At 49.1% G+C, this 20,671-nt stretch overlaps 1 protein-coding gene across 1 annotated transcript in view; it reads left to right on the top strand.

Moving 5' to 3' along the window:
• The window catches only part of C16H10orf90 (chromosome 16 C10orf90 homolog), a 245,815-nt gene that overhangs the window by 200,760 nt on the left and 24,384 nt on the right, over nucleotides 1-20,671 (top strand). Inside the window, exons 5-7 of the mRNA XM_036828851.1 lie at nucleotides 9,770-10,060; nucleotides 13,153-13,337; nucleotides 15,457-15,634. Coding sequence (XP_036684746.1) covers nucleotides 9,770-10,060; nucleotides 13,153-13,337; nucleotides 15,457-15,634 — 654 coding nt within the window. The remainder of the gene's footprint in view (nucleotides 1-9,769; nucleotides 10,061-13,152; nucleotides 13,338-15,456; nucleotides 15,635-20,671) is intronic.

The following is a 20,671-nucleotide window of genomic DNA, read 5'->3' on the forward strand; positions in this document are numbered from 1 at the left end:
GAGAGCAGCTGAAGGGATAAGAGAGGCTGGGAAACTGGAAGGCTGGTCTGGGAGTCTTTAAGACTGTTCTTCCACATTCTTGCTTTCCTTGTAGGCGCATGGCAGGACCGCACATCCCTCCACTTTGACAGTCTGCTGTGGCCAGTGAAACTGAGCTATCGGAGGGCTTGGGAGTGGAAGCCCTGATGGGCCAGTGCAGACAGTCTGTGCCCTTTCTCTCAGGGGTCACAGAAGCGGAGGCCCAGGTGGAGCCTCCATGAGCCTCTGTGATGAGCAGAGCCCCTTGGGCTGGCTCTGGGGGTGTAACTTGTGCTGCGCCCACCTGGGAAGGGGCTCCAGGGAAGATTCTGATTCAGTAGGTCAGAGGTGAGGGCTGAGGCTCTGCGTCTCTAACAAGGTCCCAGGTGTGGTCAGTGCTGGCGTTCATAGACCACATTTTTAGTCGCCAGGTACTGAGTCACAGAAATGTGTTTTTGTTCTTTGTTTCTTTACCGCATTGTAACCTAACTTAGTAGTTCTCAGAGTGTGGTTCCTGGAATAGCAGCCTCAGGGCCACCACCCGGGAACTCAGAAATGCCCATTTCTGGGCTCTACTTCACATCTACTGAGTTGGAAGCGCTGGAGCTGGGCCGCCCTGGGTAGTGGATTTCCACAAGGCCTCCCTGTGATTCTGATGCATGCTACTGCTCACCTGGCCGATCCAGGCCCATACCTCGATAGGTGGGCTCAGATCAATTACGACTCGCGTTTAGTTTTGAGTAGCAACACATCCAAAAAGCAGTGGCTTGAAAATGTAAGGGTTTATTTTTGTTATAAAAGAAATCCAGGGGTGGGCAAACAAGGACCTGCTATGTAGCACAGGGAACTATACTAAATATTTTGTAATAACCTATAAGGGAAAAGATTCTGAAAAAGAATATATATATATATATATGAATATATATATGTATACATATGTATAACTGAATCACTGTGCTGTATACCTGAAACACAACTAAATCAACTATACTTCATGTTTTAAAAAAAGAAATCTAGGGGTGGGCAATCTGGGGCAGGTATGGCAGGCCCACAGTGTCCTCAGGAGCTCACGCCTCTGCTTTCTGCTCCACTTTCCTTCAGGTGTGACCCTCATCATGATGCTTGTAGAATAGTTGCCAGGACTCCAGCCATCACGTCCACATCCACATCCACATCCACAGTGGATACCAGCTGAACATCCCCTCTTGAGACCCTCCCAGAAGTTCTCCCAAAGGACTTCTGCTTATATCTCGCTGGCTGGAGCAGTAGCATACCACAGCAAAATGTGATTTTTTAGCTGGGCCCATTATCATCCTGAACAAAATGAGGATTCTCTAAGTTAAGAAAAAAGATAAGAATGGATATTGAGTAGGCAACCAGCCGAGTCTACCAGAGGTGGTGGGGACTTAAGGTCTTCAGTGATAATGTGAAAGGCATGGAGAGAGCATTCTGCGAGCTGAAAGAGTTGTTGGATCTCGTCAGAGAGTAGGAGGTTTTAATTTACTGGTTAAGGGGAGAAGCAGCTCTGGGTATGGGTACATTTCAGGTATGGAATGTGGCTGTAGGAGTGGGGACTGGAGTGGAGGTGATGGTCATTGATTGTAGGAAGGGCTGGAGTGGAGGTGATGGTCATTGGCTGTAGCAGTGGAGGTGATGGTCGTTGGCTGTAGGAGTAGAGGTGATGGTCACTGGCTGTAGGAGTGGAGGTGATGATACTGGTTATAGGAGTGGAGGTGATGTCATTGGTTGGGAGGGGAGTAGGAGTGGAGGTGATGGTCATTGGCTGTAGGAATGGAGGTGATGTCATTGGTTGGGGAGCTAGAGTGGAAGTGATGGTCATTGGCTGTAGGAGGGGCTGGAGCAAGCAGTCCTTGACATGAGATCAGGAATTTTATTGTTTTTACTGCTGCATCCGAAGCATTCTATATCAGTACCTGGTATATAGTAGGTACTCAGTGGATAGTTGTTGAATTGAAGATAAAGAGGTCAAGCAATTTCTTTGAAAGAGCAGGTAATGGGGTGAAAATCTGACCTGGGACCTCCTTGCCCTCACCACACCCACACACACACACACCCACACACACACACCCACACACACACACACGATTATGGGATGAGAGCTGGCTCTGAGCGGGCATTTCACTCTGCAGGAGCCTTAACTAAGATTCTTCTCTGCTGCTTCCTTTGACACCTGGCAGGTCGGTTTGATTTTTTTAATCAGTTTTTACCATGCAGCATTACCTGCTTGGTAATTCTCAGAGCACCCAGGAAAAGCCAGAGGAGGAGGAGGAGAGATGAAAGCCTGACAATTATTAAACAGAACGGAAAGGTGGCCATCAACAGCAATAAATCCTCCCAAATAATAGTGTGATAATGAACCCGTGCTTTTGTGTACCACTGGTATGGCACAGGGTGGTCCTCTCTAGTTATAAGCTATATCCAAAATGGAAATGAAAGGGGGACACAGCCGTGTATTACTCCACTAGAAATGTGCTATACCTCCCAAAGAAAACCACTGTGAACATTTTTGTGAGTGACAGATTGTCAATGATTTTTATTTTTTTAATATTTCAAATTTGACAGTGATAATTTATTGCGTTTATAATTTATAAATTTATTTATTTATTTATTTATTTTTGGCTGTGTTGGGTCTTCGTTTCTGTGCGAGGGCTTTCTCTAGTTGCGGCGAGTGGGGGCCACTCTTCATCGCGGTGCGCAGGCCTCTCATTATCGCGGCCTCTCGTTGCGGAACACAGGCTCCAGACGCGCAGGCTCAGTAGTTGTGGCTCACGGGCTTAGTTGCTCCGCGGCATGTGGGATCATCCCAGACCAGGGCTGGAACCCGTGTCCCCTGCATTGACAGGCAGATTCTCAACCACTGCGCCACCAGGGAAGCCCTGCGTTTATAATTTACAAAATGTTTTTTAAAAGGAAATACGCCTTACTGAAAAAAAATTATCACCTCGAATAGTCATTTTTGGAAACTAGCAGCAAGTTTTGAGAAAAGCTTAAAATGTTTTTTCTGTGCTTTGGGAATCTGAGTCATGCGGGATAAAGGATTATGGGAAAATTGATAATCTGGGACTCTTGTTTCCTTGGTGTCAGCTAGAAAGGTGTGATCTAATCATTGACTGGAACTTGTGTCTCTTATCACCTGCAAGAGAGTCCAGGTAATTCATTTATTAGAAAACAGGCAGGTTTGTGTGTGTTTTCATGTGTGCATGTGTGTATGTATGTGTGGGTTTTATTTTTGCCTTCCAAATATTTGTTTGTATGTTTTGAGATTTTTGTTCAAAAGTCTTAAAACTCTAGGATAATGACATAGTTGGAAAAAGAGCTCCGTCCAGGTACTCAGTATCCATTCTAGATACTCTCAATGCATGAATGGCCCTTTACTGTACATGAAAGCTGTGTGCAAACTCCCCACATAGTATCTTTTTTTAAAAATTGAAGTATAGTTGATTTACAATGCTGTGTTAGTTTCAGGTGTACAGTGCAGTGATTCAGATATATATATATATATATGTATATATCAGATTCTTTTCCCTTATAGGTTATTACAAAATATCGAGTAGAGTTCCCTGTGCTATACAGTAGGTCCTTTTTAGTTATCTATTTTATGTATAGTAGTGTGTATGTGTTAATCCCAAACTCCTAATTTATACCTTTCCCCCTTTCCCTTTTGCTAACCATAAGTTTGTTTTCTATGTCTGTGGGTCTCTTTCTGTTTTGTCAGTCAGTTCATTTGTATCTTTTTTTTTAGATTCCACATATAAGCAATATTATATAATATTTTTCTTTCTCTGATTTACTTCACTTAGTATGATAATCTCCAGGTCCATCCATGTTGCTGCAAATGGCTTTTCCTTCTTTTTTCATGGCTGAGTAGTATTCCATTTTCTCTGTGTGTGTGTGTGTGTGTGTGTGTGTGTGTGTGTGTGTGTGTGTGTGTGTGTGTGTGTGTGTGTGTGTGTGTATTGCAGGATCATATGGTAACTATTTTTAGTTTTTTAAGGAACCTCCATACAGTTCTCCACAGTGGCTTTAACCCACATGGTATCTTGAAACTTGACCCTAGAACAGTAATAATGAACATACTGCATCTTCCCCCTTTTCCCTCTGAATACAGGGTTCTTCCAATCCCAGGGCTTGCATATTTGGTCCTAACACCGTATTGACATCTTAACAACAGTTCTCGGCACCCCCCGCCACCCCTATCTGCTCCAGGTTCCAAAAAGGGAAGGCTCCTTTTAGAGGTCTGTAGCTACTGCCACCGCTTCTCCCAAGTCGGTTTTATTTCTTGGCCGTCGCCCCTCCCCACTTAGGTCTCCTTCCTTAGGAAGAAATATTTCCCGCTTACAGCAGAAGAAACCTGTTTACTGTCTAGGAAGGGCTCATATGGACGGGAAGTCTAGTTTCCTGGAAAGGAAAGGACTCGCTCGTGTGTTTCCGCTGGCCCCACTGCCTTTGGACGCCCCTTCATCCTTGCTGTCTGATCTTCAAGTTGCTGTCTGTTCCCCTGATTTCTTGTCTTCCTGAAGGCGCCGGCTCCAGCTCTGCTCCGGCCGAGCGGATGGGCTTTGGGACTTGCAGGTCCCAAACACAGCTTCTCTTCCCGATCCTCTCCTCTCCTCTCTGCCAGGAGCCGTTTATCTCATTTGCTGCTGCCCCCCCTCTTTCCCCCCTTTCTGACTCCCTGCCTGGGCTGCAACATCTCTATGTAGAAATTTAACAGAAATATGCTGAAACGATTATTGGCTGATTTTAAACAGAAGTCTAGATCGGGTGGGAGGCAGGGTACCAAATGGACACCTCTTTCCATGAGGAAATCAAGTTTTCATCTGCTGCCAGAAGATGAAGTCTTGACCAGTTAAAAAGCAGAGAAAGTACCCACTAGCCTCGTCCATTGTAAAAGCTTATTGTTTGCTTTCTCTGTTGGTTGTTTCTCTATTGGTCACCAACAGACTCTTTTATGTCATCTTCTGTGTACTGTAATTGCAGGTAGTTTGGGGATTTCTCTCCTGTTAAAAGGGGAGAGAATTTCACCTGCTGGAGAAATTGTGTGTGTTTTGAGTACCCAGGGTTACTGCCTTTTCCTTCCTCTTTAGCGATATCTGTGTCCACGAATTAGCATGTATTGAGCAGAGAATACCTTGCCTTTCCCCTCAGCAGCAGCCTCCTGTGTCCCTGTGTCAAAATTGGGGACAGCAAAATCCTGCCTAAAGTGAGGGGGTCTGTGCGTGATTCACCCCCGGGCGCTGTTCAGAGTGGCTTTCCATTTGATGGGTACACCGTCCTCTCCAGCTCACTTCTTTGATTTCCAGTGAGATGCAGAGTTATGGGGTTTGCTGGAGGAAAGCCCACAGGTGAGGCAGGAAGATCAGATAGGTAAGCTATACACAAAATGTAGATGCAGGAGCTTTAAAAAGGTGGTGATGGGTGGAGGAAAGTCTGGGGCCACTCAGGGTAGTGGCAAATAACATCAGATTTTTAGGAGAGCCTGAGACCCACTGTAGTTGCATTTAGAAACTGGTATTTTTATCGATGACCCAGAAATATCAACACAAGCTTCAGTTACTGTTATTTCTAAGACAGTCTGTTGTTAAGATGGTCTAGCGTTTGAGGGGAGAAAATATAACCTCCCGAAACATTAAAATGTGGGAGAAAATGTGGCCTTGGATTCAAGGAAGCCTACTTTGCTTGGAAACATCTCTTTGGTTGATTGGCTGGTGTCAGAAGGCAGGGAGGTGTATGGAGCTGAGACCCAAACCCTAAGGGAAGATCTTTCTAGAGAACTGGTTTCAGTTTTGACACCAAAACACCTGTAACAAATCTAAACTAACTTGGAGATAAATGACTCTGAAATGTGTTCTCTACGTTATTTACCTGCCTTGGGCTGTTAAGTGTCCCCATACAGCTATGCTCTCTGGACCTGTGTGTGATTTTTATGGTTTTCTCGCTCATCCTTTGCGGTTCCACTGACAGAGTCTGGCGACTGTGCTGGTCCGCTCCTTAGCAACCGCCCTCCACTTGCTCGTTTCCTATCGTGAGCCCGAATTGCCACAGTTATTAGAATTGTGTGACAGTGTGGGGCTCGTCTGAGAACACGAAAGATTATGTATCACCTCAATATTTGGAAAGAAGCAGTAAAGTATCTTTTTCTATCCAATTGGCTCATTATGACACTTTCTGGCCCGTGGAGGCACAGTGTCTTGGGGCTCGGGCAGCTTTCCCTCATTTTGTACTAAGGATCTGCGTGCGCTGGCGGTGCCCTTGCCTGGCCCAGATTCAAGTCTCTTCTTGGCTGGTCTTGATGCTGTGTCGGTGACGTCTCCATTCTCCCCTCCCTGCCCTGCACTTGGGGCAGCTCAGGGCCCACATTTCAGCGCAGAGAAGCGCCCTGCTGGAACTTAGCCCTGAGGTCTGCAGTTGGACATGGTGAGGTCAGGAACAGAAAATCCAGCACAGCCCACTGCCCTGATTGTACTGCTGCCCGCCAGCCCTGCCTGACGCCCTGACTGTGCTCAGCCCCTTGTTTTCAGGACTCATTCACGGCTCACCACTATCTTCCCCAGAATCACATCCCATCAAGTCTCAGGGAAGCGATGGCCCTGAGATGCTGAACTCTCTCCTCCTGAAAGCTTTTTTCCTAATGGATACAGTGATGTCTTTACCTTAACACAGCTGGCTTTGTGCTTGCTATTCAGATTTTTGGTATTGAAAATATATTGTTTATGGATCCTTACATAGGTGGGAACATTATAGACAAAAGCAATGAGTCAGGCAACACAAAATTTAGGCGAGTGGTTCTGTCTGGGTGAGTATGATCCAGAAGGGGCTCAGATAGGAAAGCTGAAGCCCAAGGAAAGTTCTGCTTCTTAATCTAGGAGGTTCATAGGTGCTCTAATATCTTTAATTACAAATATAATACATTTCACAACAAAAAATGAGCTTTAGAGGAGCACAGATAAGCACCGTGTCATGGTCCAAGGAGCTCATCTCTGAGTCAAAGATGAGAGTTTAATAGAGGGAATTCATGACTGTCGGGCAGAACTTTTGGTTGGTTTTGGTTTACATCCTAGAGCCTAGCTCAGCTCTGAGTAGGTGAGTTTGCTGGGTAGTTGAGCTATAGAATATCAAGCCAGTGGGTATCGCGTTTTAGAGAAGGGAATGGGGGTTGTGGCTGCTTAAAGGAAACCTGCGGGACCCCAGCCCCTCCAAGCATCAGCCTCAGGAATCAGGCTCTGAGTTTCAGTCCAAGAGATAGAAACCCCTGCTAGAGGCTGCTGCGTGATTCAACTTCTCCTAAGACGGGCAGAGCCTGTGGAGGGGACGGGTCTTCACGGGAGTGATGTAGTTTAAAATCTGAGCCATGAATAGAGAACTCTAGTACAGCCTGCATGCAGAGTGTGTGGGGGGAAAAAACGACGATGTTGCCTGGCAGAGGCTCTGCCTGCGGATCATTTCACGGCTGATGATCGTACTTCTCAGAATCCACAAAAAGCCCTGATCAATAAGTTGTCAGGAAAGTTTTTCTTTGACTGCATATTTTTCTTTTCCCCAGTTCACCAACTACATTCTACTTTGGAGGATTTGTTTTAACTCTTTCAAGTCACAATTGGAACACCTGACTTGCGTAGAATCATTCATGCAAGAATTTACATTAAACCAGATAGAAAGTTAGATAATTAATAAATAGGTAGGTAGGTAGGTAAATAGGTAGCAGATAGATAGTTAGCTCTCCATGAGTCTATAAATAATCCATTTATTTAAAGAGTCTAATCTCAGGATGGAACTAGTAGATTGGGACTGCATCACTGATAATTACTTTGGTTTTTGATTCTTTAAAAAAAACTTCTAATAAAAGGAAGCAACGGAGAAAGGAAGAACTATTTTAGGACTTTTTTTGCTTATGCTATTTTATACTTAAACAGAATTGACAGTTTTTGAAATACATGGTTGGAAAGATTTTTCTGTACAAATTAGCAAAGCCCAACTTTTCCATAGGAGGCCATTCCCTCTCCAAATGATAAGGTCTGTAACAACCACCATTTGGGGGGACTTTCATGTACAGGCACAGGGACCCAGGGGGTACTTTACCTTCATTTTGTTTGTTTGTCTGTGGGATTAGGAATGCTGGGTCCACCCTCTTGTTGGCCCTCCTGCCTCAGGTCCCACAGCCAGGACACCCAGCAAGGGAACCGTCTGTGTTCCATCTCTTCCCACTACGCTCAGCCTATCCTCACTGGCTGGGATGCCAGGACTCAGGGACAGAGAGGCTGGAAGGAACTGCAGACAAGTGGCATTTTAAGAGAAGTCACCACTCTAATCAGTGCCTGGTAGTCATGGGCTCATTTCCTTTTTGTGTATAAGACATCTCAGAAAATATGATGAGACTCTTCCAAGAATCTCGATTATTCTAGTGGTTTTTAGGACCCTTTTTCTGCCCCCCGTACACAGGAGGTCTAGATGCGTCCCACCGGCAGCCGTGCCTGTCTCCCCTTAGGTGACCTCAGCATAGGGAGGAGATGGCACCTGGTCAAGAGTCACTGCCTTGTTTAAAGTGAATAACTTTTAAAACTTTATAGAGTATTCCAAAAGAAAAAGAAAGCAAAAACAAAACAGGCAAAGAGTGAAAAGGAAGTCTCTCTCCCGCCCCCAGTTCCTGGTCCTGAGTTGCCCTCTCCCAAGACAGTCCAGTTTCCAGGGTCTTTGGGGCCCTTCCAAAGATGTTCTGAGCAGATAAGCACTGACTGGGGAAGCAGATCTGGCACACTGTCCACACTGTGTTCACTTGATAATGTATCTTAGAGATGATTCCCCCTCTACCCAGGAGCATGTGCCTTATTCTTTCTCACTGCTGCAAAGCACGGAAGTGCTGTAATTTATTTAACAGTCTCCTGCTGATGAGCGTAAGGTGGTTTCCAGACCTTTGATATTTTACAATGTGGCAACAAGCAACACGTTGTACACCTTTTAGACCCACTGCTTTATTAGAGGTGAGCACAGACAGCTGATAAATTACATCCTGCATCTGCACTTGCCATAGGACGTAACCCGGCATCATTGTTTCTGGAATAATAATGATAATGAACATTTATTAAGTGTTTACTATGTATCAGGTACTGTGCGAAACACCTTAGCTGGATCATTATTTTGTTATAGTATTACCTTGATTTTAACATTTAGTATTTATATTAATCGTATGCTTACATTGTTTATCATATAAAATATGATTATATACTTTCCATAAATATATTACATATTACTTAAATAGGTAAATTTATTACAAAAATAAACATATTAAAATTAAATATATAATATTTAATATTATTACCTTGTTATAGTATTATCTCAATTTTATAGATGAGGCCAGATAGCATGGAAGTGGTGGAGGGGGGATTTGAACCCAAGGGATCTGCCCCCAGAGTCAATGTGCTAAACCACCCATTCAGTTATCTACTGTCTGGAAGGTCTTTTGAGCTCCTAAGGGTACCAGGGAGCACAGGCTCTTCAGAGCCACATGCATGTAGAGGGGCTCCCGAGTGAACCCCGGGGACGTCTGGCCGGAACTGGTGAGCACGTGTCGTTGCTGGGTGAGCACATGCACGTCGGCATCAGTGGCGCCTGTCCCCTTGAGGCGGCACTGTAGCCCATCTGCCCGTCTCTGGGAGAGCGTGGCGTGCAGAAGTCAGTACATTAGACGTGGGCTCATCAGATGTTCTGAGCACAATTCTCATTTTATTTTTAGTAGAACCAAAAGTATTTTCTGGAAGCAGCGAGAAGCAACAAGAAAGAGCACATGTGACTGTGTCTGCTCCCCCCGTGGAACAGAAGCTGGTTAAAGATCCCCTTCCTGATGGGTCTAGCTCTCCAAGCAACAGCTGTCAGTCTAGTGACCTCTCTGAACCCGCAGAGAGTCAACAGCAAAGCCTCCCGAAACTCAGCATCCCTTTACCTGGGTCCCTTTGCCCCTTCCAAGATTTATGCACATCTCTGCAGGAAGACCATGGTGTGCAGATAGAAAGAGAGTTCCTGGAAGGTAAGGAGCGAGGGAGGTAGGGTTGAGATGATTCTTCCTTGATCTTCCTAGGGAGCACGGTGCAGGGTCTTCCTGGGCCCTGGTTCACTTGAGCTTCCCTTATGAATCTGCCTTTTCTCCAACTGTACAAGCAGAGAAGGAAGCAGGACCAGCAGCTTTAAATAGTGGGCAAGTTCTACCCCCCAAGCAGCAAAAAGACAGCACTGCATGGGTCAGGAAATCCCAGCCCTGCTGGGCACAAGGCCAGCATTGCCTGAAGCTGAGAGGAAGACCACTCCCAGGTGCCCAGGGGGGTTTTCGGGCTTCGTTAGGGAACATTTGAGATCTGGAGTGCCTGCCCTGAAGGCAGCAGGTGCGCCAGGCTGACGGTGGTCCTCAGTAACTGACTGGCCAGGGTAATGGCCGGGGAGTGGAGGCCCCACATGTGCCAGGCGCTTAGCAAACAGAGTGCAGCACTGACCTCACAGTGCCTTTAAGATAGGCCCCATCTCAGCCTCTCACAGAATTCAAACCAGGCCATCATTTCTCTAAAGGCCAAGTGGCTGACCCCTACTAATATTGCAGTGACCATTGATATATTAAAAAACATAGGAATACAATAGAAAAAAGATCTGTGGTGCCCAGTTATAACAGAGGAAAATTTAGATTTCCTATCACTGTAAAGATTTTCCCAAAGAGCTACGGATGAGGACAGAAAGGAAAAGATTATAGAGCTTTGGGTTATAAAAGTTAAAATATTTATGGTAATTGATAAAAACTTTTTTTCTTGAAACCCAAGTGAATCTCTAGCTCATTATTCATCAATACATTGAAGGAGCATGTATTGAATACCCACTGTATACCATCAAAGAAGCATTTATTAAGCACCCACTGTGTGCCAGGCACTGTGCACGGTGCTTCCTGCCCTCCAGGTGCTCTCATTCCAGTGCCAGAGACATCGGGGTTGTAACTGTGCCTGTGGTGAGCCATCAGGAAGCTGAGGACGGCCCCACATGCTGCGAGGAGGGGCTGGACAGAGACATCTTCCTCAAGGAAATGATTTTGAGAAAGAACTCGAAAGCTGATTAGAGGTTTAAAAATCAGACCCTAAGGTGAAGAGCATTGCAGGCTCTGAGGGAAAAGCACACACAAAGCAAAGAATGGATGGAAAGAGCACGGCTGATTTGGGGTCCAGGGGACCGGGGTGCAGGGGCGGAGCGGAGGCTAGTCTGAATCCAAGGTCCCGTGGGTCAAGTTGGAAGGTCCGTATAAATCCACTAAGAGAGTCTGGACTGAAGCCTGGGCCAAGCCCTTGAAGGGGAAGAGACCTAATTAGATTTGCTGTGAAGGTGATTGTCTCCTGGACAATGTGGAGGACGGATGGGAGAGGGCCAGGCAGGGGGGCTGAGGCTGGCTAGAGATGAGTACAGGCCATGCCACTGGGGAGGTCTGGCCACAGTAGCGGAGACTGTGAAGATAATGGACAAGGCTTTGTCGTGAGCACTGGAGGAGATGAGTGTGTCAGGACTGCCCTTGCATCGCTAGATCTGTGGTGGGGAAGGATGGGAGGAAGCCGTGGCTTCCCTGAGTACAGGGTGAGCTAGACTAAAGGTCCACAAGAGATGGAAACAGTACCACGGAAAGTGTAATTAGCTCTAGCCAGAGGCGGTTGGGGGCCAGATATCTGGGTTAGTGGTTAGGCCTGAAGCAGGGATGGGGGAGCAACAGGGAAATCTCCAGAAAAAAACTGGAGCAAATGCTTAGAAGAACAAGGAGAAGGATTTGCGAACCTCTAAACAGCATGTTGTTGGTAGAGCATCAAAACTGGTAGCTGGAGGGCAACACCCACCATGAACGAGCCATGAGAAGTCTACTCTCCTTGTAGGGCTTGTAGGTAGCAGGGAACATTGATGGATTTTGGGTGGAGACAGGACAGCTGGTCCAGACCACAGAGGATCTGGGTGTGAATGGCGGAAGTTATAATGGGGGGTCAGTTAAGAGATTCATGGGACCATGGAGATGCGTCCTGTGGCCACCTCTCCACTCCCAACAGAACTAGCTGCTCCTGGGCACCTGGGCTGGCGGTGTGGAGAGAGGCATGGTGAGTATGACGCGGTCCAGCCCTCAAGGGAGTCACAGGCCTGTGGGGTTAAAGCATCCTGTGACGGGCCCGCTGATGCTGCCGCGTGTGTGAAGTGTGCCCCGCGGCAGGTGCACAGAGGAGGCAGGAGGGGGGGCGTTTTCCTGAAAATCTCAGGCTTAGCCTAGAGGTAGGAGGTCACTGGGCGGGCACCAAAGGGGCTTCGTGGAGATGGGAAGGCGTGTGCACGAGGAGTGAGGAGACCGCCGGTGAGTCTGAGAACCGGAGAGCGTTGGTAAGGCTGTGGTTAGGGCTCGTGTGGTGAGGGGAGCCGGGGAGCCCGGGCGGGAAGAGCGCGCTGGGACAGACGCTGTGTTCCAGCGGGAGCAGTCAGTCAGTAAGTGGTAAGCGAATACGTGTGAATCGCCCACTTTCACCACCCCAGAGGCAGCCCTGCCCGAAGTGCTGTGGCATCAACACATTCTCTGACCTCTTCCACCAAGGAACGTCAAAATGGCCTCAGGATGGGGCCCGATCCCGCGCTGAGACAGAGAGGGTTCCAATTATGAATGTAAAGCCTGGGCTAGTCTCTGGTAGATTAAGGGGAGGGATAAGTAATTGAACACCGTTCCTCTGTCTTACATCATTAGCGTAGCAAACATAAGATAAATTAATACATGGTCCCCAAACAACCCAACTGAAATAATTGTACAGGACACACTTAATAGGAAGCGCAGAATAGAAGAAGTTTCTTTGCATCGGGAGCAAAGGCATTTTGAACGTCAAAAGCCAAGGGAATACCTCCACGGCGTCATTAGCCAGTCTCAAGGTCTGGCTGCCTGCAAACATGCCTCCCCGCGACCAGGGCAGCTGGGGGTCTGTGATGAGGCGTGATCTCGTGGGCTTAACGAGGCCCATTAATAACCCACTGGTGTTTCTATTTTCAAAATTGTCTTCTCTGTCTAATGGAGTTGAGGAGCCAGGAGAAAATCACTTGGTGCTCTCTAAATGGAATTCTAATCTTCTCTCCCAGGAGATTACACGTGCTGTGACTTGGTTGTTAAAATAAAGGAATGCAAGAAGAGTGAGCAGCCCACCATGCCCGAGCCCGAGCCAGCGCCCACTGAGCCAGAAACCCCCCGGGGACCAGAGACCCACGACCTGCAGGAAGACTGTTCCAAGAGCCAGCAAATGCCCGCCAGCTCCTTGACCTTGCAGGTAAGGCCTTCCATGCATCCCGGTGTGATTCCCACCAAGGGGAGACTTTTCCCGGGGAGCCTGTGGGCACATGACCTCACTTCTGCTTCTGAGGCTGGAGACCTGATTCAGCTTCCTGGTGGCTGTGTGACTCTGGGCAGGTCCCCTAACCTCTCTGGGCCTCTGTTCCACCATGTGAGTGCGGAGATGATGATGTCTACTCCACCGGGCTAGGATGGGGTTCGCCTAACATCAGCAGTGACCGTGATTGGAGCAATGACAGCATTTGTTGAGAACTTTCTGATACCCAGACATGGGGGGGGGCGGTCACTTCATGGGCGTCAGGGCCTTGCATCCTCATGGCACCCCCGTGAGGCAGGAGGCCCTACAACCCTATCTTCAGATAAGAACATAAGCCTTTGAAAAATTAAGGAAGTCCCAAAGTCATGGCCTTGAGTTCAAGGATATGGAAGCTCTCATTTTGTGTCTTTCCCCAGTTGTAGAAGTAATATGTACACATTTTTTAAAGTTCAAAAAATACATAGATATAAAGATTAGAAGGACAAACAATCCGGAGAAAGCCAGCTACGCCGTCTGGGAGACACGTGGTGCGTTGACAGCAGCCCTGCTGATGTGCGGCGGGTTCCACCTGCCCGCCCTGCACCCCTGTCCCCCCGCTGGTCCCGCCGTGAGAGACTCACGTGCTCCCAAAGCAGCTTGAGCCTCCAGCCTCAGGGCGGGCAGCCGGGGCAGCAGCCACGCGGGGGCCCACAGGCCGTCCCCAGGGGCCATCTCTCCAGGCCCCAGTGACTCGTGCCTGGGACCTGGGGCTGGCACCTTGGAGGCCAACTGGCCAAGAGACTCCTTTCCTGGCACAGCCGCTAGGGGCGCAAACACGGCACGGATGGAGCCCACGTCGCCCTCTCCCTGGAAACTCTGAGCTCCCCGAGGGCTGGGAGAGGAATGAGGCAGAGGACGTTTGCACTATGGCAGCACCTCCAGAGGGCCTGTGCTGAGCACCTGCTATTTGCAGAGCTGGGGCAGTGGCTGTAAGGGATGCGATGTGGAGGAGATTGGGCACCTGCCATCCGGGAGCTCACAGCCTAGCATGACAATACGTGTGCGTGAATCGCTCGCGCGGGGTGGTCCGTGAAGTCCCACTATGCTCAGGCTGAACAGGGAGACCTAGCAGTTTACTGGGAGAACCGCGACTTGAGCCGATGGGTGTAGCTGGGGATGGTACTCCAGGCAGGGGATCAACTTGAACAGCAGTTTGTAAGGAATATCAGGTTAAGACAGTGAAAGGCAGGGTGGGAAAAGCATGGGACACCTACAGCTGAGGGTCGCCAGGCAATCTACCAAATTACGACAAGCCTCAGTTTTTGCCTCTGTCAAATGGGGATAAATGTATCTGCCTTCCAGAATCAATGCGGGGATTCTCAGACAACAAATACACATAAAGCATTGAGCTTAGTGTCTAGCACAGAGCCGAGTGCGTCAGTGGTGGTTACTCCTTTTCAGAAAATCTGTGTTGGGGGCTTCGTCCATGCACGGAGTGGTGGATGCAGTGAGAGATGAGGCCGAAGAGGAAATACGGGAATTCTGACCTAGCCTATAGAGCTTGCAGAACCATTCTGCAAAGGCAGAGCTCTCCTGCCAGCTCTTTCTTCCTGGGAGGAAAAGCTGTTTCCATTAGCTATGATTACTGTTTCTCCTGAAAAGACACACGTTTCATGCTGGGAGGGTGATCTGGTTCTGTGCTTCTTAAGGCGTCCAGCTCCCTGCAGAAGCAGCTGACTCGTAACGCCTCCATTCCTTTCCCACCTGTGTCGCTTTGGAATATGGAATTTAGGGCATTCAGATTTTGGAAATGGACTAATTGACAGGTAGGAGAAGGAACGGGTGGAGGTGTGCCTTTGCACTCACAGTTTGATGCTGGTAACTGTCGGTCGTGCTGCAGTGGGGCCCTTGGTGCTGACTGAGACCTGTGCTATCAACGTGTCTGTTGCCATCTTTCCATGAGGTGTTGGGAGAAAATTGGGACGAGCTCATGCATCAGCCTCTTGACCCAATCAGACAGATGTGTTGCCTTTCTGCGTCCTTTCTCTTAAAAAGAAAATGCTTTCTTGGCTCCTCTTAGGAGGCCCTGGAAGTCCGCAAACCTCAGTTCATTTCTCGCTCGCAAGAACGTCTGAAGAAGCTAGAACACATGGTACAGCAGAGAAAAGCCCAGCGGAAGGAGAGCCTGGGCCAGAAGCAGAGTCTCCTTCCTGTCCGCGCCAATAAGAAGCAGTTCACCGTTCCCCACCCTCTTAGCGGTAAGCTACAGGTGGCTCGGGAGGGCTGGCGAGACTGCCGGATCCTGGGGCTGGACCTTCACCCAAGCTGGTGGTCCAAATGGTGTCCCTGCCATATGCAGGACTCATGTTCGCCCAGGTACCCAAACCTCAGGGTCATACAGCCTGCCCTGGAAGCCAGCCCATCTTGAGAGATTATATACGGGCACTGAACTCAGCAGAAATAACTTGGGACACAAATTTACCACTTCAGCTGGGAAAGTAGCAGCCCAGGGTAGCCGGCTCAAATTCTTGGCTCCTTAACAGATATTTGCAAGAGGTGCCCTTTGCCCTTGATAGATTGCAAAACAGGTCTCAGGGTGAGAGGTTGACTCCAGTTTGTCTATATCAACATTCATCATCTTGAAACCCCTTTCCTGCTGTGAGCTCAGAGAAGGGATGGCCAGCTTTCCAAGCGCAGGGAGGCCGGTGTCGCACTGACCCTGCAAGGACAGCACTCACTGACTCACTGGAGAAGGCGTTATCAGGACCCTTCTCTGGGCCAGGACCCTTCTCTGGGCCAGGCCTCATGCTGGGAGCTGGGGAGAGTGCAGTGAGCAAGGCTGGCCTCCGTCCTTTCTTCGTGGAGCTTATAAACAGACTATTAAACCAGCGAGAATAACAAGAAGAGACAAGGGCACAGATGGGGACATGGGAGCATATTCTGATGGCCTGCCAACTCAAATCTTAAAATCTGGAGGCCTGGGGAAACCTCCGTTTTATTTCTTTGGATAGAGGAACAAGATCTTTCTTCCTAGAAAAATGTTCTGGCCCCCAGGAGGTGAAATCATGGGTCTAATTCTGAATAAAAGTCCTCTGGGGAAATAACCATATTCAATAAAATGCAGCTTAGCAAATATTACCAAGATCTTACAGGGGGAATGGGGGACAGAGGACAGAGGGGTTGGAATAGGATTCCTGTTAACCACGGGCAGGCTAGGTCCCCCTCAGTCCCCCGCAGTTCTGCTGGGGGTGTCGTCCAAGACCCCAGAAAGGGCAACTTGAACGCATCCTTCTCGTGGTGAAGGATTTAGTAGTACACCTGCTGCTCAGCCCCAGTAACACTTTCCAGGATGCTAAGAAAAGGAAATCAACAAAATACATGTGCAAAGACTTTCCCTGCTTGAAAATGTGTCTCTCATCGGCTTTGGAAGCCGATTGGCAGATGTAGACTATCTGGGTGTGTTCTCTGGCGGCTCCTTAGTTTCTGGCTCCACAGAGAGCAATCTGGGTTCGGGTACAGATTTCTCAGGTTGCCATGAGGCACCAAGTGTCAGTTACAACTGGGGGTCCCCCCAGGGCCTTCAGTGTCCAGGCTTGCTCTGGGGAGGGCTGCCAGGGTGCCCATGGTGTGTGGGCCACTTGGCCTCAACGTTTTTGAAAATCCTGCTTGATGAAAATGGTTAGATAAACAAATGTGTTGTCAACAAATATAAAACAGTGTCACGTTAGAGCTCAACATGCGTATACACAAAAAATGGTGGCTAAGAGTCTTCCTTTTCGGTCAGCTCCTGTCACTTTGTGTAGAAAAAAATGGAGACGCATGGACATTTGGGAACTTGTTATTCATGGGGCCATTCCTGCTCGTCCCCTGGGCCAGCTGCCTTCCGGCTGTGCCATACCGTGGGCCTCAGTGTTCTGGACTATCATCATCTCAAATATCAGAGGGAAGCTGCCTTGGTCACCTGTATCCATTTCCTAGGGCTGCTGTAAGAAATGACCCTAGACTGGGTGGCTAAAGTAACAGAACTTGATTCTCTCATAGTCTGGAGGCCAGAAGTCCAAAATCCAGGTGTCCACAGGATTGATTCCTTTCTGAAGCTCAGAGGGAGAATCCATCCTATGCCCCTCTCCTCGCTCCGGTAGCTTCTGGCAGCTTCTGGCATTCCTTGGCATTGCTTGGCTTATAGATGCGTCATTCTAATCCCCGCCTCTGTCTCCCTTGTGTCTGTGTGTCTTTGTGTACAAATGTCCTCTTCTTATAAGGGCACCAGTCATTGGAGTAGGGCCCACCCTCATCCAGTATGACCTCATTTTAACTTGTATACATCTGCAAAGACCCTATTTCCAAATCAAGTCACAGATACAAGGGAGGGGGCTTGAGCATATCTTTTTGGGGAGACAATTCTATCCACTCCATCATCCAGTGGTGATGTTTTGCCCCAAACAGATATTATCCTTACATGTTCACATTCCTTTGAATGAAAATCTTAAAATCGTGTATAATAATAAAAGGTGATCAGACCCAGTCGATAGTCTTAAATAACCGAGGCAAACCTTTATTATATCCCAATTCCGAGACGGTCCTGACTGACTAGAATGCTCTGGGCAGGCTTCAGCGCACGACTTCATGGCCGCCCTTCCGATCCCCGCGGGTATTTATGGTTGATGAGAGGTTTACTCTCGTGTTTGTTTGTGTTTAGGTCGGCTCAATCAGACAACTTCTGAAACCAGAGCCTTGGTGCAAGCTCTGGGCAAAGCGCAGGGAGTGCTTACTGGCTCCATGAATCGAGTCTGCAGTACACATCTTGTCTTCAGCCTGTCTGCTGGCAAGATGATAAAAGCGAGATGCAGAGTTTCTCTTACACGCAAATTAGTTAATAAATCATATTCGTGAACGAGCTCCGGCTACAGTGTCAAGACATCTGTTAGAGGGAAGGCTCGGATTGCTTTCCGAGCTGAGATAGCTGCCTCTGATCAGGGCCCGCCCAGCACAGACCTGAGAGGTTCGGGTGGGACCTCCGGCAGCTGACAAACACCCACTTGCGGAGGGGCTGCCGGCAAAGCGCGCACCTGATATCCAGGACAATTACAGCGAGGGCCAGAGGGCCAGCTCCGCTTCCTGTTGGCTAATGAATCCTGAGCAGCCTCTAAGGCACAGGGGCAGTGACACACGTGTGTGGACACGCATGTGCATGCTCATGTGTGTGAGTGTTCAGTTGGCTCCCTGTGTGGAGGTGGGGGATTTTCAGGACCAGCTGGGACCAGAGCGAGTCTGGAAAGCAGCATTATAAAGGTCCTGCCTACAACCCCAGCCTGTCTTAATAACTCATCTTCTGTAGCTTGAGTTCCCAGAGCCAACAAATGCCTGGCCTCTTTCCTTATCCAGGAGCCACCTGGGCCGCCTGGGCTTGGCTCCAGCAGTGACACAAGGAACATCTTCATCCGTCTCTTAGCAGACCCTTCTTGAGAACCCACTGTGCGCAAGCCACAGTCCCTGGTCTCAGGGACCTCCCCACCTCTTGGGGAAAGCACACAGGTAAAGAGGCAATGACCTTGGAATTTGCTACGTGCCGTGAAAGGGGGTTGCCATGGCAACCCACAGGTGGTGGACTTGCTCCCACCTTGGGATATGGTCCTGATGGAGGAGACCTCGTACTGCATTAGGATGAGGAGAGACTATGAGGGTGAGTCGTGGGGCAGGGTGGGGAGGGCGGGATGTGCTGGGGGAGGATGTGGAAGCATTGTAGGGAGAGGTCGCTGGGTGCTCAGTTCAGCTGTGGCTGGACCGTAAAATGGGGGTGGGGAGCAGACGGGGAGACGGAAGCGCCGGAGAGGAGTCCAAGGGGCTACCAGGCATTGTATACGCTGCTTCTGGGTTTCTCCTTATTCTGCCGTCCAAGCTGAGGCTATGTAGCTCCAGGCAAGGCGTGATGAAGGCAGACTAGGGCAAGGCAGTGGAATGCCGAAGGGCAACAGATGCAGAGGTTCCTAGGTGATGGAATCGGTGGGACGTGGTGGCTGCCGAGTCGTGGAGAGGAGATGAGCCTCAAGGAGGCTGGAGGAAGAGGGCGGGAGGCCGGCCTTTGTTCTCAGCGTCTGAGGTACTGACTCTCTAACCTGTGGGCCTCTCTCTCCTTCCCCAGTCAGGGCTCCACCTGCCCATGTCCCCTGAGTTACCTGGGGCATAGGCGGGGCTTCCCCATAGTCTCTGCACAGCTCCTGGGGTCCCGGGGGGAGGAACTGGTCATCTTGAAAGGCTGACCGTAACCTGGAATTAGAGAGTTCCAGAATCAGTCATTGCTTCTGCCTGGCAGGATGCATTTGAGGGAGGATGGGCTGAAAGCAGGTGGGAAGCATCAGGTACAGCACCCCCAGGTAGTAGGCAGTTTAGCACCTGCAGTTAGTAGGTGGTACAGCACCCGTAGGTAGGGGCTCAGTCAGTATCTCCTGGTGACCAGTCTGGGCGTTATCCTGCCCTCACTGCGACTCCCCCAGCCGGGGCCGCACCATCTTCAGCTTTCGAGCCTTCCTGGACTCCATGCTCACCCTGCAGCCAGACCCCTCCCAGCCTAACTTGCCCACCTGCCTACCTTCCCCAGTTGGTCTCATTGGCTGTCCTTCTTTATCTCCGGGAACATTCACCATCAGTGCCCCCAAACCTCCTGATAGAAGCCCTGTCTGTCCCTCTTCCCCTCTGCCCTGCAACATCCTGCCTAGCCCCCGTAGTCCATCTCGAGTCTAGCTTCTGTCTTAATCTCTTACCCACAAGGCTCTTCCCTGTGACTCCTGTAAAGCGTGACCTGGGCTGCGTGGTGACGTTCACTTCTCAGTTGAGCACTTTGCTCACTGTGAATCACTGCTGCTCTCTGTACTCAATGCTGCAGCCAGCAGGAAAGCTAGGCAGTGCTCAAACACAGCTCAGGGTGGCTTGCCTCCGTCTCAGTTTATGTCCCCTCTAATGGTTGGCCTGGTCCTCCTGGCTCTTCCAGATTGTCTCCTTAACCTGTGAGTGTGTAGGAAACCCATCAGGAAGATGGCTTCAGGAAAACCCTTCTTCCAGCAAGCCCTCCCTGACTACTCCCATCCAGTCTCCACCTCCCCACCTCTTTCATTGGAGCACTCCTGTCTCTTGTATCTCTCTACATGGTCTACCTTCTTCCCTTTTCACTTTGGATTATAGCCATGTGAGTGTGCCAGAAAAATCTCCCTGGATTCTAAGTGCCAGTGGGCACACACCACACCAGGTCACTCTGGGAAACTCTGCTGCGTGTAGCAAAGCAGACTAACTTAATCTGA

The sequence above is a fragment of the Balaenoptera musculus genome, chromosome 16 (genome assembly GCF_009873245.2).
Source record: "Balaenoptera musculus isolate JJ_BM4_2016_0621 chromosome 16, mBalMus1.pri.v3, whole genome shotgun sequence".
Lineage (NCBI taxonomy): Eukaryota > Metazoa > Chordata > Mammalia > Artiodactyla > Balaenopteridae > Balaenoptera > Balaenoptera musculus.